We start from the raw sequence: 19,228 nt of genomic DNA on the forward strand, positions 1-19,228 counted from the left end.
AGATCCTTCCATGAAGCTTAAAATACAGTGTAACCGTAGGCACAATCAGTAATAGTTCAATTAAAAACCTCTCTCTTTGGAAATGCAAAAAAAAATATGAATAAAACGAATGTCCCATGAACTTGGTTAATCATTATAATAAAATAGCCATAAAACCTTTGCTAACTTGGCTTAGCCAGCAATAAGAAAGGAATAAGGTATGTCTCTCGCTATGAGTAAAGTAAAATGAATTTGAAAATCAAGGACCTATAACTGCACTCATTTGCATGAAGTATCTGGCGGCAGAAGTGAATCCAAAGATTTAACTACAACTGACACTTCTGAGATTCTGTTGATACCGGCAATTTAGTTGTTAAGAATAATAATGTAGTTATCATTTGTGACGCCAGAAGTTTGGGAGTCTAGTGTAATACTGTAATGCATCTTCTGTGCTGGTTTAAACACTGGTTTGAGAAGGAGAATAAAAATTTAGATTAGAATATTTAGAACTATACATTTTGTTTAAATATTAAACAATTTTTCTTTTAATAACTAAATCAGTATTAAAATCAGTTTGGAAATGATGCTATAATCTTATACTGACCTCCCAGACACTTATCAGAGGGGTAGCTGTGTTAGTCTGGATCTGTAAAAGCAGCAAAGAATCCTGTGGCACAGGTGCCACAGGATTCTTTGCTGCTCCCAGACAGTGTCACCCTTGAGCACTCTCTTCCTGTAACTCTGAATGTCTAAAAAGAAATCTGTACTCATTTGGTAAGTCTATCACTAGGACAAGAATTCAAAATAACTAGTGTGAAGAAACACTCCAGCTATACTAAATAAATAGTGGATGGACCTACTTCCACAATGTCTACAGAGTGGAGGAGGAACATGCTATGCAAAAACATATATATCTATTTTAATCAATATCCAATTACAGTTCAGTTTCTGAGCCACTAATGGTGGCCGTGACACCCCTGAAAAATGAAGTAAAATTTTTGGCACCGGATGATGAGGATCCAATATCCTCAGAACAGTTCCCCCAGGACAGTTCCCGCTCAGAAGAGCTTTGGTGTTTTAACATTTGGTATTTTGTATTTACGTAGTATTAATGTCATTCTGATTGCATGTTTTGATTACTAGTTGGCATAAGGACAGCAATTCTCAGGAGTTGGGAAGCATACTTGTATGCATGCCATAGTGGTTTTACTAACACTAGTAATATATACTCATGAAAATCAGCAAGCCACATCAAGAATGCCTGAAACTCTACTCTATATTTTATCCAAGGAATTGTTTGGGGCAATATTACCTGTCAAAGGCACATGGGAATATTTGGAAATGGCTAGGAACAAAGATCCACCTTGAAAGTATCACCTCACATTTCTCAGGGTCATTTTGGGGAGGAAGGGGGGGGACTTTACACATTTTCCTAACACAAATGGTGAGCTTCAATCTTCAAATAAAATGAGCCATCTCCCCTTACTTTACTGCAATCCAAACAGGAAAAGAGTAAATCTATCCCTAAAAGAGTTGGATGGTGGATGATTTGTACTCCTGAAGTACTTTGGGCCCAAGAGAAGGAACAGATTTCTGTCTGACAGAGGAAAGCTTGTTAGAAATGTGTTTTCCAACCGATGGAGGCATACAAAGGGGTTAAATTAATTCAGTACACTGTACTCCTTAACCATGTTATTTTTTAATACGGTGCGACCTGGGAAGTTAACCATGTGTTCCTGCTGTTCAGTCATGATGAATCTTGATGGCTGTAAAATCCTCCTTTGTGAAGCAGCAGGTACTGCTTACTGCTATGCTGCCTTGAATTATAACCCCCTTGCTATGCGTCTAAAAATGCTGCCGTCAGCAACAGAGGGCTGCATAGTTGCATCATATACACATAGTGCACTTGTGTCCTTTTCCCCCCCTCATTGAGTTTCTCAGTAAGAAATGCAAGGCTCTAAAGAGATCTAAAAAATCCTTAACAATTGAATGGAACTGATGAACCTGGAAACTGCCCAGAAGAGAAGTTTAGCGAATACTGCAAGCTGTGGAGGTCTTCTCAGGATAGTGAAAATGCACTGATGTACCAGTAACTAGGCACAGAAGTGTGAAGAACAGCCAACAGTGGCCTTTGCGTGAACAACAGAGGCCCAATGATAGGAAATAAATCCATTTGTGTTAGTGGATTACTTCTCAGAACTCTGCAGGCAATTTTTTGACGGACTCTGATTTGGAATTGTTTTTGTACATTGAGATGTTTAATATCTCAGGAAATTTTACAAGCAATATGACACAACAGGATGTGGACCGAGGTGGAAAAAGAAATATTAAGCATCAAAGGTAACAGTACACGCAGCACCTGTGGTTGTGTTGTGGCTACTGCATATAGATAACATCTGTGTCTGAAACCTCATCTGCTCTAGTCCAGTATTTTTAGCTCAACAATTTAACTTTTGAAATTTGTTATGTACATCTTACAGTAAGTCATTGTGTGTTATAAGGTAATTAGAAATCTAGACATAAGGGATCTTATTGGTGCTGCAAGTCAGAATTTAAGTGCACCAGCAGAACAGTGCTGAAGAAACTACACACATCTTATTCATAAAACATATTCACTAACAAGCCTTCTGAAAATGCTTCTTCTGCAGCCTCGTTCCTTAAAAACTACCTGAAGTGTACTACAATTGCCTGAAAATGCAGTGATCAGATATGTGGTTGATAGCCGCAGTATAAAAATCTATACAAATAGGATCAGATAGATAGCATCTTACTACTTATATAATACTGACCTATCTTTGACAAGAAGTTGTTATAACAAGATATACTTCATACTAATTTTAAATGATACATCTCGATACGTCTTATTGCAATTACAGGCCTGATTCAGGACACCAAGTGCTTAAGTGCTGTCCTGAATTGGGGCCATGTATATTTTTATTTAAAATTACTGAAAGAAAAAAGCTAACCTTCCCACCACCACCTCCTCCTCCAAAAAAAATACTTTAAACAGACACTTTACCATGGAAAAATAGTTTATACTAATAGGAAAGTCTTACTAAGACATTCTCCCATATTTCTAGGGCTAATTTTCACTATAATCTCAATTGTTCATCCCCTTAAAAGTGATCAAAAGAGGGTTTATGTCACTTTTTATTTCGGTAAAGGTTCTTACTCTAACTTGGTTGGGGTTTTTTTAAAAAATTTATTAAACTCTTAAATATTGTCTACCTCAGAATGCTCCACAAGTAACTGAAGAACTTGTTAACTCAGCTGGCATGAAAAGACACAGAAGCAGCTGCAGCAGATACAACAACGTTATTGGGGTGAGGAGGCCCAGGCTAAGGATATCCCTCTCCCCAGGGAAATCCAACTGTGCACGGGGGAACACCTGCAAGGGACATGAGGATCTATAGAACCTCACCGCTCTCCCAACCACGTGAACTAGATAAAAGAAAGAGATCCCCAGGTGAAGCAAAGCTGGGTTCTGAAACTGCCAGCAGAAACAGACACAAACATCTCTGTACTAAAAGAAGCAGTTTTCCAACATTCACTATACAAACAACTAACTTGATTTTGGCACTACACTTGATCTATTTCATTAATACATTTATTTAAAGTAAGATTACAGTGTTTTTAATTTAAGACAATTTTGTTAGGTACTATGCTAAAATTAACAAAACACCAGATGATGAATTTTTTTCCCCTTGATTGAGAGAGAGAGAGAGAGAGAGAGAGAGAGACTCTTCCTTACCTTTTTTCATTTCCATAGGACTTCTGTGCAACTTTTGCATGGAGAATTAGTACTGTTTGATCACCCCGCTCCTTTAGATAATTCCGCATAGCTTCCCTAAAAATTAATTTAAAGGGAAAATAAGTTTTGAAAGTTTTTTTTCAGCTTTGTAGTTATAATAATTCAAATAGAACTTTAAGAAAAAAATGCAGCTGAGGTTGAAAGAAGACAAAATAGGGGGATATGCAGCACACTAACAATACAGAGTTGGGTTTAAACCAGATGTTTTAAAAGACAATTTTGGGAGCAAAAGAACAGTATTCAATTTGCACTCCACTACTGTAAGTTATGCTATTATCGCAAAGTTTTCCACCACAGGGAAAGTTTGGGGTGCTGCAGAAGGACAGTATTTATTTCAATACATTCATTCACAACAGGAGGGATATGCTGAGGTCTCGTTGTTACTATTTACAATATCTTGCTACCCATATTTGTTCAAGGTCTCCTTGCTTAGTTTTATCTGAGTCTTCCACACTGATGTGCTTACATGACATACATGGTCCATGTTGGTTTTCTAACATTCAGTCATATAATGACAACAAAAGCCAGACAGAAACTGTTTTGCTTAAAAACAAAGACAACCATCTCTTGAGTTGAATAGGTAGAGGACAACATTTTACTGGTCTTCTGCATATTACACCAGCCCTCTATTAAATACTATAATCAATTCAGAGTCCCCTGGTCCTTACCTTCAAAGCGCATAACTAGATAAGTGCAAATATTGAAAGCTACCTACTGAAACTGACAGAAGTAGAGATAAAACTCTACGGAAGGGGTTTCAGGACATTTTTGGTGAAGGCCATCCACCCAAAGGCAACCACTCAGGAGATCAAACTCAACCAATATTTGGATAGTTCTTTAATGGCACCAAGGTTGTTGACCCAGAACTTTACTCAACTAAGGAAACAATATTCTTAGTTAACAAGATCTGTTTCCAGTAGAAAGACCCCTCAGATAAAGAGAGCCTATGGAATACAAACTCACCCAGGAGAGTGGGGGACAGAACATAATCCAACTGTGATGACATTTCAGTTTAAATTCTTGTACCTGACACATAGATATCATAGTAGCTGGTGCACCAGAAACAAGTATATAAGTGGATGATACACCAATACAGGATTACCTTGATCTCGGTAAATTTGGCTAATAATTAGTAACATTGATACTATGCTGCATATAGGCATGAAGTATAGTAATAAGAAACTGTTTCTCTCAAGTATATTTACATATACTGAGACTATTTATATAGGTATTCAGATGTTCAGTACTTTATAACTACCAAACCTAAGATAAATATTTTCTCAATGAATTATATTTACATTATTTCAGTACTAACAAAATTCACCATTTTAGCTTCATTTAACTTAGTCATAAACACATGTTCAAGTTGCAGAATACATTATGTAATACCCATGAATATCCACGGTACTCATGTTAAACAATTTCTCAAAAAGACTGCTACAAATATAGTAAAGAATGCTCATGTGCTGTCAGTTCTAGTGTATATTAAGCATTGTGTCAGGATCAAATTATCTCTGCCCCTTTCTCCTGCTCTAAAGGCTGTATTCATAAAATCACAGTTGTCACATAGACCTAACCTCCTAAGAATACAAAGACTACCCTTCTTTCTCTACTGCTTATCAAGAAAATGTTCAATAAGAACAAGAATACCTAGCTCTTGTATAGCCATTTTCATCAGTAGATCTCAAAGCACTTTAAGGAGGCAAGCACCATTACCCATCATTATATTATATTTTATATATAACTGCAAAAGCAAGTAGCACAACAGAAGTTGCTCAGAGATATTTTTACTCCTTCAAGGAACTTAAGCAATGAAGAGGAAAAGAATGTTTCAGAATTGCTGGAAAAACTGGAGATGGCAAGCAGGTTCAACAGGATTTCTACAGGTACGTTAACAACAAGAAGGTAGTCAGTGAAAGTCTGGGCCCCTTATAGAATGGGGGAGGCAGCCTAGTGACAGAGGATGTGGAAAAAGCTAATTACTCAATGCTTTTTTTGCCTCGGTCTTCACAAATAAGGTCAGCTCCCAGACTGCTGCACTGGGCAGCACAGCATGGGGAGGAGGTGACCAGTCCTTTGTGGAGAAATAAGTGGTTCAGGACTATTTAGAAAAGTTGGATGAGCACAAATCCATGGGGCCAGGTACGCTGCATCCGAGGGTGCTAAAGGAGTTGGTGGATGTGATTGTAGAGCCATTGGCCATTATCTTTGAAAACTCATGGCGAATGGGAGGTCCCGGATGACTGGAAAAAGGCTAATGTAGTGCTTATCTTTAAAAAAGGAGAGAAGGAGGATCCGGGGAACTACAGGCCAGTCAGCCTCACCTCAGTCCCTGGAAAAATCATGGAGCAGGTCCTGAAGCAATCAGTTCTGAAGAACTTAGAAGAGAGGAAAGTGATCAGGAACAGTCAGCATGGATTCACCAAGGGCAAGCCATGCCTGACTAACCTAATTGCCTTCTATGATGAGAACTCCCTCTATGGATGAGGGGAAAGCAGTGGATGTGTTGTTCCTTACCTTTAGCAAAGCTAAATCCTTTGATAAAGTCTCCCACAGTATTCTTGCTGGCAAGTTAAAAAAGTATGGGCTGGATGAATGGACTAGAAGGTGGATAGAAAGCTGATATCGTGAGAGAGACATAGGTAGACTGAAAAATGTTAGCTTCATAAATAGAGCGGCCGGAGAGATAAGGGATCTTGCGTATCCAAGGTGCTGTAACATGAAGGAGAGTCAGTGGTCGGAAGCTGATTGCAGAGACTCGTGTGCCTGAACACTCATCATGTTGAGAAAAGGTACCAGTGAATATGACATGTCGAGCGAGCACTCGGAGGACGGGCGCGAATGCCTAAGAGACTGGATATAAATATGGTACATCGTGCGATGGCTCATTTTTTGTCTTAGAGAAACCGATGAGCAGTGATCTCGCGAGGATATCCTCGGGCAAATCTTACAGAGGACCAGTGAAGGTACCTCTGAGATGCCACGCGAAGACGAGCGTCTTGAGGATCAAAGTCTCCTCGATTTTGAATAGCGAGGCATTCCCAAACAAGCGAAACTCATATATGTCATTGATAGCACTTATGACGTCACGCTGACGAGTGCAAAGCTCAATCGATGCAGGCAAACAGTACATGCTATTGTGTAGATAAGGAGGAAGTTCCATGGGCGAGACTAAACCTCATCAGTACACTCCTCTAGTGAGGAAGAATACGCCACGTGTCTTGTAAGTGATCTGCAAGCGCAGAAATAGGGCAGTAGAGAAACGTTCGATTAGTTTGGCACGGGCTTGCTATTCAGAACAAGCGCTTAGACATATGACACGTCTATCACAAATTATGTAATACACGATTGAGCTGGCAAATTGGCATAGTTGCCATTAATGGAAGATAATGCTATGATACGAACTGTTTAACACTGGCAGAGGGAATGGAATCACCAAAGAAACATGACATAACTTCAAAATTCCTGTGTTGCCTTACTGTTGTGGCATAACTTTACTGTTTGAAAATAAATGTAAGCAAGAGACTCCAAGTGTCGTGACCTGGTGAAAAAGTAAGTATATGTCTGGAGGAATGGAACAGAGCCTGCATGGACAATGACCTAAATAAGTGATTGTAGAAAGCCTAGCTCACAAGTGTTCCTTGTACGCCTCATAAACTACAGGTAGATTAGAACAAGGATTTGGTCATCGATGACATTTCTGAAGTTGAGCCACTATCAAGCAGAGTTACCCAAAGAGTCGGTCCTAGGCAGGATTTTGTTATAATCTTCATAATGATCTAGAAGAATGGCGTGGATTGCACCCTCAGCAAAGTTTGCAGATGACACTAAACTGGGAGGAGTGTAGATATCGCTGGGGGTAGGGATAGGATTACAGAGGGACCTAGACAAAATTAGAGGGATTGGGCAAAAGAAATCTGCATGAGGTTCAACAAGGACAAGTGCAGAGTCCTGCACTTAGGATGGAAGAAATCCCCATGCACTGCACAGGACTAGGGACCGAATGGTTGGCAGCAGTTCTGCAGAAAAGGACCTAGGGGTTACAGTGGACAAGAAGCTGGATATGAGTCGAACAGTGTACTCATTGTGCCAAGAAGGCTAATGGCATTTGGGCTGCTGTAAGTAGGGGCATTGCCAGCAGATCAAGGGACGTGAGCATTCCCTCTATTATGTCATTGGTGAGGCCTCATCTGGAGTACTGTGTTCCAGTTTTGGGCCCCACACTACAAGAAGAGATGTAGAAAAATTGGAAAGAGTCCAGCGGAGGGCAAGAAAAATTATTAGGGGCTGGAGCACATGATTTTATGAGGAGAGGCCTGAGCGAACTAGGATTGCTGTTAGTCTGCAGAAGAGAAAATGAGGGGGGATTGATAGCTGCTTCTTCGACTACCTGAAAGGGGGTTCCAAAGAAGAGAGATGGATCTTTACATTGTTTTCAGTGAGGTAACAAGAATGAACAGAACAAGGAGTAATGAGTACTCAAAGTTGCAGTGGGGGAGAGGATTTAGAGTTGAATAAATTAAGGAAAAACTTTTTACAACTAGGAGGGTGTGAGAAGCAACTGGAATGGTTACTAGGAGAGAAGATGTGGAACATAAATGGGTTACCTAGGGAAGTGGTGGAATCTCCTTCCTTAGAGATTTTTAAGGTCAGGCTTGACAAAGACCTGGCTAGGATGATGTAGTTGGGGATTGGTTCTGCTTTGAGCAGGGGGTTGGACTAGATGACCTCCTGGGGTCCCTTCCAACCCTGATATTCTATGATTCTATGATATTCCATTAGTCATATAGGACTTTTCATATATACAAAAGAATTTAGTTAAAAGAGCATTTGAATTTTAACATAATGGTATATTCTTCAGACTACCTGAATGGATCATATTCTTACATAGTCTATTATGTATTCAGTATAGGATTGCTAATTCAAAGGGAAAAAGAGATATAAGAAAGGACTCCAATTCACCAGTTTCCACCCTCTTTGCCCTCCTACACTCACAAGAAATCTATCTTCTGGGATACGTCTACCAGATCCTAAAAGATGTTCTCTGCTCAATTCTTTAAGCATACATTCTCAATGTAGAAGTCAAGACCACGAGAGGTATTGGGAGGTCTTGCTAGGTAAGAGATAGGGGAAGGCATTTCCTTGTTTAGATTTTGTGGGATGGAAGTTCCTAAACATTTTACTACATGTTCAAAACATGAGGTCTTGGTACGTAAAAAAAAAAAAAGAAAAAGAAAAAGAAAAAAAAAATTTAGAACCACCCACTCTCACACATGGGAAGTGGTTCCCAGGATCCCTGTCAATATCCCAGGAGGAAGATACTTTACTAACCAAGTAGCTGAACCCTGTGCATAAAACCTAGATTCATCAAAGCTAAGCACACAATACAGTTTATGCCCTGATATACAACAGGATGTTTAATCAATTTTCTATTTTTAATTAATCTCAGGAAAGTGGATTCTACCAATAACTTCAGAAGCAGAAAATTCCAAAAGTGATTAACCTCCAAGAGGGGAAAATACTTCATGATTTTAAACCTAAATTTTTTTTAAAAAATCCACAGATAGGTATAGATAATAATTGTACAAGTTATATAAGAAAATAGAAAATTACCTGTTGAGCTTATTTAAAACTATTGTGGGATAAACTCTGGTTTGAGTTAAGTACTCACAGCCTTAATATAAAGCAAGTTGATCACAAAGATAGCGTATATCTGGAAATGCATTCCTGATGAAATGTATCCCAAACCTGACATGACACAAAACATGTTTCTTCCTGTTTTGCATAAGGCATCCTGCTCCCCAACATAAAAGGAAGTAGGCCAGGGTAAAAGTGGGTGTGTTATGCCCCCAAATACTATTGTTCACACACAGCGCTATGAAAAAAGTGCAGTTTTTGTGCACATCAGGCAAACGCAGTGGCCATCATTAAGTAAACATTTGTCTACAGTTGCCACAAAGCAGAATCCAAGATTACTACACTTTTCCCCTCTCCACAGAATAATCAGTATTTATAGTAACTTTGTGGTAACAACTGGCAAATAGTGACTATTTTATGGCTTCTACAGTAAGTTATTCCAAAACGGAACAGGAATAATTCAGATATAATACTTCACAGCCCTTCTCACAGCCTTTCATGAACAGCTTCCCTTGAGAATGTGGTACTATTTATCACTGGTCACACTTCACAAAACTTTTAGGTTAAAATCGTTCCCTGACAGCATTCTTGATTGTGATATACAGTGCAGCACAAAAGCCCTCAAATACAATATTTAAATTCTGCCAGTAAAAGAGCTTTGGCATTTGATGTGATTTCATCAGCCACACTTATCAATGAATATATAACATAGGGATAGAATGTATATACTTGTCATTGAGGAGATGTTTGAAGTCATTTCTGGAAACTCAGACCTGAGCAGATTAATACCTACTATGATGCTCCACAAATAATAAACATTTGACTACATAAAAGCCAAGTGATTTCTGCAAAGAATTTTGAATTTCAGATTAAACCAAGAAATGAAAGGAAAGCAATCAATGTTCACAGTATTATTTCTGGTTGATAATGTGTTTGTTAAAGCTTTCCATTTTTCAGAAAAGATTTTAAACCAAAATTTCGAAATCTACTCTGACTCTCTGCTGAATGACTATCTTTCAGCACTGAAATTAAAAGATGACAAGCTACAATTTGTTATTTATCTTTGAAACTTTTTAAAGGAAAAAATAAGTTTAGATAAAATGATAAACTATTCTATGCTTACCTGGTAAGACGTTTAGGTTGAGGTCGCTCACCAAATTTCCTGTAAACAAACAAGAAGCCAGTAATTTAAAATAAACATTCTGTGATAGATTTTTACACTTTAATATTAAAATTTGATGTAGTGCTGTATCTTATTTCCTTGATTATTCTTCTTTTCTTTTATGCTGACATAATAAAGTGTGTATTTTATATTTTTTATATATATATACACACACACAGAGATATTTAGAAACACAGTACAAGTACCAATAATTCATTCGTGACTCAGAATGTTTTAAATATATGTTCCATTTCCATTTTTTAAAGCAAACCAGCTCCTTTACAGAGTTTTTCTGTAATATTAAAGACTTTTCTTACTCAAATAAATCAGAAAAATCACGTATTCAAATTTTAACTAAAATGAAAAAAAGCCCTTCACTGTGAAAATGTTCTTAATGTACCAAAAGGCCTGGCAAATGAAATCATTCATTATTATCCAGTTAAAGGGGAAAACATAGTACAATCCCTATTAATGTCTTTGTTTACTATGCCTTCTGCAAAGTCACATTTGCCTCATTTTTCTGAAGTTTACTTAAAAGTCCAAGTTTCTTAACTACATCAAAAATCAGAGATTATCTGTTATTACCATCTACTAGAAGTGCCAGTAAGAACTGTTACTATCAACACAAAGACAACAACATTACTAATATTGTGACCATCAGCTATCTGATTCTGAGTTGGCAAATACATTGCACTATAAATACTGCACATCAGAATGACTTTTCTAAGAAACTGGGGGTTCCCCCCACCCTCAGTAACTTCTTACAGTAGGCTTGATGAAGTTTATTATATACAATGGTCTCAAAACTAAAAAAAAAAATTAAGTTCTCAGCTAAACACGTAGGTGCAGAGAGGGCGATTCAAAAACATCTAATAATCCATTAGATTGTGAGGTAATACTACCTCACCACAAACTTTAAGCTAAATCTTCCTAAAAATGTTAAAGTATGTAAGAAGATGCACACATGCAGTTGTATAGAAACATCCTCTTCAGTAATACAAAGCAAACCAAAAAGATTAAGTCAGAATTGTCAAGAAGACTTGAGAAAAGGAAGGCAAGGATATTGCTTCTCTGCCTCACAACACATCTGTTCCTATGTTCAATCTCTTAAAGAAAGTACAATCACAAGCTAAAATGAGAACAAGAAACATGAAGCACCTAGCTGAACACCCTTCTACCTAAAAATACATGATATGAGACAGGAAAGTCAACCATGCAATGAATATGCAGCCATTACTGGTAAATACACTTCAGAATGGCAATGTTCTTGGTACAGTATATCATAAACAGAAATATCTTTCCCTTTATGCTTCATTTACAATGAAAATCCATCTATAATATTGCACTACAATATTCGAGGCTCCCTACTGCAATAAGGAGCATGAGACCTAAAATTACATGACAAGAGATCCCCTAATTTATGGAGCTGATCTGTAATGAACTCTGTAGCAAAGCAAGTACAACTGATTATGCAATTATGCAATACACTTAAATGTTATTTAAGTAATTCCAGAAATGCAACACAAAGTGAAAATATATAATTAATGCACATAATTTAATTTGCATTGTAACAGAGGAATGCCATCTTGCTCAGGAGACCACTAAAAGAAAAAAAACTATAGGGGACAGGCAGCAGCATTAATTTAAGGTAATTACATCAATTTAAAAACATACCTGAAATACTAAACCAGTTCAACTTTCTGTGTAGACCAGACCTTAGTGTTTTGGAAGACATGTCTGTTTTAAACAAATCCACAACCTTGAGTGAAGGATTTTGCATTTAGCTCTGAGCAGATGACAACCATCCACTCTGAAATTCAGGTCTCTCTAAAGTGTCTCAATTTGGGCACCCCAAAATTGAAGTACCCAACATTACTTGTCATTTTTCCGAGTGTTGGCCTAAAACTTAAAAAGTGTATAAAAATTGATTTTACTTGTCATTATTTATGCTTTGTTTCTTTTTTACATTCTTCTCAGCTTGAATAATGAATGCAGATTGCTCAATTTCACTTATTTTTATGATCAGTATGTAGCTGCTTTCACTTTATTTCTTATGTGTTAGTGCAATGCTGAACTGTTTGGCCTTTGAACGTTATAAGAACTTATATGCTTCTATTTGGAATGTAAAAGAGTGCGTGTAATTTTAACAAGAATATAAGCTGCACTAACATCTATTTAGTCACTGTTCTCCTTTGGAGACTTACGACAATTTAAGGAATAAATAGGGTGAAAAAAACCTGAAGATTCACCTGCATGAGACTCTCACTGACCAGGCAGTGAACTCTCTCTAACCAATGCCATCTAACCAACGGAAGCAGAACCTGCAAGTTGAGTAAGCAATATGACTTTGTGGAGAAGTGCATTCTCTGTTGCAATGCCACCTATGTAGTGCAACTCACTAAGACCACTTGATTAGAGTCCAATGCTGGGTGAGAAAAGTGGGATTTCAAATTTTTATATTTATATCTGACCAGATCAGTTATTAAACTTTCATTTACTTATTTATACTATAGTAGCAATTGCAGACCGCAATCTAGATCAGGATCTTATTGTACAAGAGGCTGTACTATTCAAAGAAAGGAAAAGTTCCTGCCCCTAACTAATAACAATCTAAGGCCTTCTCTACACACACACACACACACCACACTTTTTTCTGAGTTAAATCAGTGCAACTCCCTTGCTGAGACTCTCTTATTTCAGTTTAAGAGTCTTATGTGGTGTTACTGTGGCTTTAAGAGAATGAATAGAATCTCCAGTGTGTGGGAGCTGACAGTGAGGGGAAGAAGCTGGATTTAGGTTAGACTGATAGATGGACCTCAGAGTATATATGCTCTGTATATACGTTAGCTATGTACCTAATAAAGACTACAGTTGAGGTGCTAACAATGAAAGATGTTAAAAAAACACCGACAGTAAAAGTTATAGAAAATTGAAAAACAAGTTTGATTGAACTAAGATGGATCAATTAAGAAATCCCACATTTCTAAAAATGTTGAGAAATGCTGGAAAACTGGAAAAGGTTTTGACAAGTATTTGATTGATTTTTGAGGACATAGGGATCTAATTATAAAGAAGATGAACAAAAGACTGCCATCTTTTTTAAAACTGCAGGTACTGAAGGAATTTCATTATATAATTCATTTGAGCTTAATGTTAGAGAATGAGCTCACTAAGTTTGTCTTAAAAAATGTAAGGAATACTATTTACTAAAAAGAAATGAAACATTCAAAAGATTTCAATTTCACTCAAGAAATCAAAAGTAAGAAGAGACTTCTGCATTATTTTTAACAGATCTAAAGATAAGTCAGAAACATAATTTCCAAGAATCTGAGTCAATGATAAGCAGTCAAATTGTGATGGGTATAACAGATATCAGTGTAAGAAAAAGACTGTTAGAAGAGCCAGATCTAAATCTGGAAAAAGCAGTGAGAATTTGCCAAACTGCTGAACTTAATCAACAATAATTTTACATTTTAGAAAGAAAACAAACTGATGTGAATATACACTTAATAAGAAAAAGTCTATGAAGGGAAACAGTGAAAATATTGAAGTTGAAAATATGAGCATATGAAAGAATGTTCTAAATATGGAAGACAACACCAAGCTAAACAACATCCAGCATACAGTCAAACCTGTCATATCCGCAAGAAACAAAATTCTTTTGCAAAAATTTGTAAATAAAAGTTGAAAAAATTAGAAATATACACTTAGTTCAAACTTCAAAAGTCTCAGAAGATGCTGAATAAGGAATACAGAGTTTATAGTACACACGAAGACAATTTGTTTCTGGGTATGCTGAAACAGAGTCATTTTGTGAAGTACAAGAAGGATTGGACAGTACACTATCTACTAATGGTACATTTACTTGCTATGTAATAGATACAGGTGCACAAGCTAATATAACTTAAGAAATTATAAAATATCTAAAAGTAAAAACTTGTATTACAGTGGTGAAAAATTCTTGTTATGGGTATTTGTGAATTACAAGTCATAGTTAAAGATAATTTAGAAAATATAAGTTTTTTGTAGTAGTTAAGTGACTAGTTATTTTTATTATAGGTTTAGAAACATGTTTAGCACTGGTAGAATTCAAACTATTCAGGATTCTGAAACACTGAAAATATAATATCAATTTACAGAGTATTCACTAACATTGGTAAATTAGATACAATGCATAAAGTAGAGTTAAATGACACAAAGAAACCAATCATACATGCAACTAGAAAAACACTCTTAGCTTTAAGAAATAGAGTACACAAGGAATTGGAAAGATTAGTTAATTTAAATATAATTAAAAGAGTGTGAGAGCCAGGTGAGTGGGTGAATTCATTAGCAATAGTAGAAAACAAAGATGGATTCTAATGGTTATGTTTAGATTCCAAAGACTTAATTTAATATGTTAAAAGGGAACATTTTAAAATATCTGCCATGGAAGAAATATTTGGACAAATATCGGGAACAAAATATTGTACTTTTCTTCTTGAGATGCTTTGAATAGATTTTGACAAATAGTACTAGAGTAAGAAAGTCAATTGCTATGCATATTTAATACATCTTTTGGATGTTACGTTTTAAAAGATCACCTTTTGAATTATGTTCACCTCCAGAGGCATTTCACAAAGCAATACAGAACATTTTTGAAAATATATATGGCATACAAGTGTACATAGATGATATAATAATATGAGGAAGAACTTTCCAAGACACACCTTATATTGGAGTGTCCACCCCAAGTAGTTCCACTGATTTAACTAAGTTTCTCAACTTATTTAAATTGGTATCATTTTCTTGTCTAGACAGGGCCTAATTAGATAAGACAAAAAGTATTAGCATCCACATTTTACAGATCGCGAACTGAAGCACAGAGAGATTAAGTGAGTTGCTCAAGGCCACATAAGTCTGTGGTAGAGCCAGGAATTGATCCCCAATATCCCGAGTCAATCCCCAAACCAGCCTCACTTTGTACACTTCCAGATGAAAGTTACAGATGTTGTTGAAACGGATGTGTGACCTTATATAGGTACTGCCTCTACTTAAAGAAACTATTTCTAAGCACATAAATCTAAAATCAAGCCTGAGAGAACAAACTATTAACTCTCTAAGGTGATATCTTTTTAAAATACAAATACTTTTTGGGGTTGTAGGCCCATGTTTGTTTACTGTAAGCCCAAATTTTGACTGCCTATACTAAATCGAGCTGCCTTTTCTACAACTGTGTTATTTCAGTCCCCTCAAGTCCATGGACAGGTGAATGTCATATCATGGCATTTTTCAAATGGAAAAGAGGATGCTACCCTCTATGTCCTGACCAATATTTCTTTTCTCACTGCAAACAGGTTCTAAAGTCCAAAGCTTTGTATGCACAAATGGTCACAGTCACAGCAATATTAATATATAATTTACTGTCTAACATCTTTTGCCTTATGCATGGAAAGCAATGTGAACAGGTATTCTTTGTATCTATCTGGTAGCAAGGACATAAGTCTCTTTTACATATGCTGCTTAGCAGACTGTCAGTGTTCAGCGAACATCATAAAGGGCTCCATGCACTCAGCAGCACAATGGACCCAAATTCTGCTGCAGGTAGAATTCTTCAGTTCCACAGCAGGTAACACATACCTGCACTGCAATATTAATTATGTTAATTTGCTGATTTTTCATAATGCATAGCTGACGTGAAGTAACATCTTCTAAGGGATCTCTAGATAAGGGCAAAAGTTCCCCCGTAAGGCTGAATGTTGAGAATCCCTACACAAACAACACTCAGCTTCTGGAGACAGTATATGATAGTTGGGTAAAGCTCCACCCCTTATGGGCCCCAGCTTCTGCCACACTTCTAAGGGGGGCCCTGTGCCACTGACACTCCAGTGGGCATTGGGATTACTAGTGAAGATGCAATAGTTATTGGTGGGTTATCCTGTGTTGTGTGCTTAGGGCCCCAAAGATTGCCTTAATCCAATTCTTAAAAACAAACAAACAAACAAAAAAAACGAGGAGTCCTTGTGGCACCTTAGAGACTAACAAATATACATGGGCATAAGCTTTCACGGGCTAAAACCCACTTCATCAGACACATACCTGCCTACGGTATTTTCCACTCCATGCATCTGATGAAGTGGGTTCTAGCCCATGAAAGCTTACACCCAAATATATTTGTTAGTCTCTAAGGTGCCACAAAGACTCCTCATTGTTTTTTGCTGATACAGACTAACACAGCTACCACTCTGAAATCTTAATCCATCTCTGCATACTTTGCACCTTGGCCAGACAGAGCTCAGATCAACAGTAGCAGTTCATCAGCTTGGCCCTTGGCTGTGACAACCTTTACTCCACAGTTTCTGCACCTCCATTGCACACTTTGCATCCTTGGTGGGACAGAGTTCTGTCTTGTTCAAGTGGCTTGTTTGCAAAATCCCTGCCTATCACATTCTCTCCCCAGGGAATACACCTTTAATGTTAGGCAAGGGTGGTCTTGACAAGGCAGGACAGCTGTTGTATCACATGCTGGCTCCTGCTTTTATGGCAGCAAGGTGGAACAATGTGCTGTTTAGGTTATTCACTGCCTCTTGTGAACACAAAAAATTCTCCATGCTGGATGTCTGACTCAGGCTGACTGTTTTGGGAAAACTTCAACCAAAATGGTTCAGCCATTTCTGAGAACAATACTAGAAATGCTCCTGTTTGCTCCTGTTAAATTCTGTCAACCCTTTCTTTTAACAGCTCTCGCACCCCAAGGTTTTGGAACAGGGACCTGAAATTTGGCAGGAGTTAACATTTGTGCCAAGGATGTGTCTCTCGCCATCCATGTGAAAAATGCCCAATTTTAGCCAAGAAGTGGGGAGAGGCAAGACACTGAGATTGGACAAGCCACCCATGCAGGGAGATTGGGACTGGGAGCCAACGCAGATGAGGAACTTGTGAGTGAGAGAGAGGAAGAAGGAAATGGGGCGTTGGGGGGTTAGACTGGGACTGGTGGGCAAGAAAACTGGGACTGGGAGTCTGGAGGGGTAAGACTAGGACTTGCTGAACAAGGACACTAAGTTTGGGATCAAAAGCCTGAAGAGTGATGACTAGGACTGGCTAGCTGAGAAGAACATGAATGGAACTAGGAGTCAGAGTGGGGAGAAGGCAGAACTGGGACACGGTCAGGTTGAAGGGGACATGACATATGGGGTAATGCTTGAGTGGAATGGGCAGAAGAGACCATGCAGACTAAAATACACTTGTCTCTAGAGCCTGGAATGGAACCCAAGATTCTTGATTCTCACCATTCCCCCTCTGCTGTCCACGACTATCTGTGAAACCTACTGGCAATGTGTACCACTCCCTTTGGACCAGTGGTACCCAAAGTTTTCCTCTCACATCCCTCTTCCCCTTTACCCGTAATGGCATGTGTCCACACACACACACTGGGCCGGGAGCTGAGTCACAGCTGGGCTGGGGGCCACAGCCTGGAGTGGAGCCAACAGCTGAGCCACAGGTGGCGGCTGAGAGTAGGAGCCAGGGGCCAAGTTGCAGCCAGGGTCAGGAGTGGAGCTAGGGACAGAGGGGGGATGGGTGGCGCTTCTTCCATGCCACCCTGTGGAGCTGGCCCGTGCCCAGCCACACCAACCGGATATTCCTCTGCATCCTCCTAGGGGGTTGTGCCCCCCAGTGTGGAGACCATTACTCTAGCCAGAGAGGACAACAACCTTCTATTGCATCAGTTACTCTTTTAGCACAAAGTGTAAAGGTCTGTGTAAGATATAAAGGTTCCAACCCTGCTCAGGAACCATGTGGGTATCAATATGGTGCCATGTGACTGAATTTCTACTTTTTCAGTCCGCATTTTGAAAAACCTAGGAAATTACACACAAGAACTATGTAAAACACATTAAGGTTGCAATGTCAAGTTCCAAAATTAGGAAATGCCAACACTAAAGTTGCCTGTGCAAAATTCTTAAATCAACAAATTATACCTGTTTTTACTATTCATTCACCTCTCCATTCATAACAAGCCTAGTTCAAAAAAGTCTGTAACACTGAATTTTGACTAAAATTCTCAAGCAGCATTTTTCTTACTTTGTCTATTTCTAATTTTTAATATTTCTTCTTCAGTTTGCATGCGCATGGAGAAATCAACATTTACTGATAAAAAACTAATTCTTTCAAGCCCACATATAATGCTAAGTATGCTGAAAAATCAGGTCCTGGGGTCTCAAGTTGGGCACCCAATATTAGTGGGATACCTCAGGCCCAATCTTTTGACAACCATGAAATATAAAAAGATTAAGTTGCACTGAGGTGCCACGTATGAATGAGTGCAGCAAAGTTTGTGTCGAAGAGAAAACAGGTCCTAAACAGATCAAGAGCAGACACTTGCACTTGATTCCTCAGCAGAAAACTGGGTGAAGAAGTGTGTAATTCAGTGACATCCTCAGACATCATGGTGATGAGCATGGTAATAAGTAGCTAGAGCAGATGGATTCTTAGCCTGACTTCTGGGTCAGGTAGTTGAAGATAACTTTTTAACCTTCTTTTCTTACCATGTATCTGCATGGCTCAGGTGAAGTAAACAAAGGGAGAAAAAAACTGCTTGATGGACAGGAAATAGCCATCATGAGTTCATGCTTGCTATACAAACATTCTTGTTATTACCA

At 38.1% G+C, this 19,228-nt stretch overlaps 1 protein-coding gene across 4 annotated transcripts in view; it reads right to left on the reverse strand.

Annotated features, from left to right (window-relative positions):
- Positions 1–19,228, reverse strand: part of RBPJ (recombination signal binding protein for immunoglobulin kappa J region) — an 83,217-nt gene that overhangs the window by 25,434 nt on the left and 38,555 nt on the right. For all 4 annotated transcript variants that reach the window (XM_032806593.2, XM_075066543.1, XM_032806594.2 and 1 more), the window contains 2 exons: positions 10,551–10,589; positions 3,731–3,826 (listed from right to left, as the gene is read on the reverse strand). In XM_032806593.2, the coding sequence (XP_032662484.1) occupies positions 3,731–3,826; positions 10,551–10,589 (135 nt within the window). The remainder of the gene's footprint in view (positions 1–3,730; positions 3,827–10,550; positions 10,590–19,228) is intronic.

The sequence above is a fragment of the Chelonoidis abingdonii genome, chromosome 5 (assembly GCF_003597395.2).
Source record: "Chelonoidis abingdonii isolate Lonesome George chromosome 5, CheloAbing_2.0, whole genome shotgun sequence".
In the NCBI taxonomy this organism is placed as follows: Eukaryota; Metazoa; Chordata; order Testudines; family Testudinidae; genus Chelonoidis; species Chelonoidis abingdonii.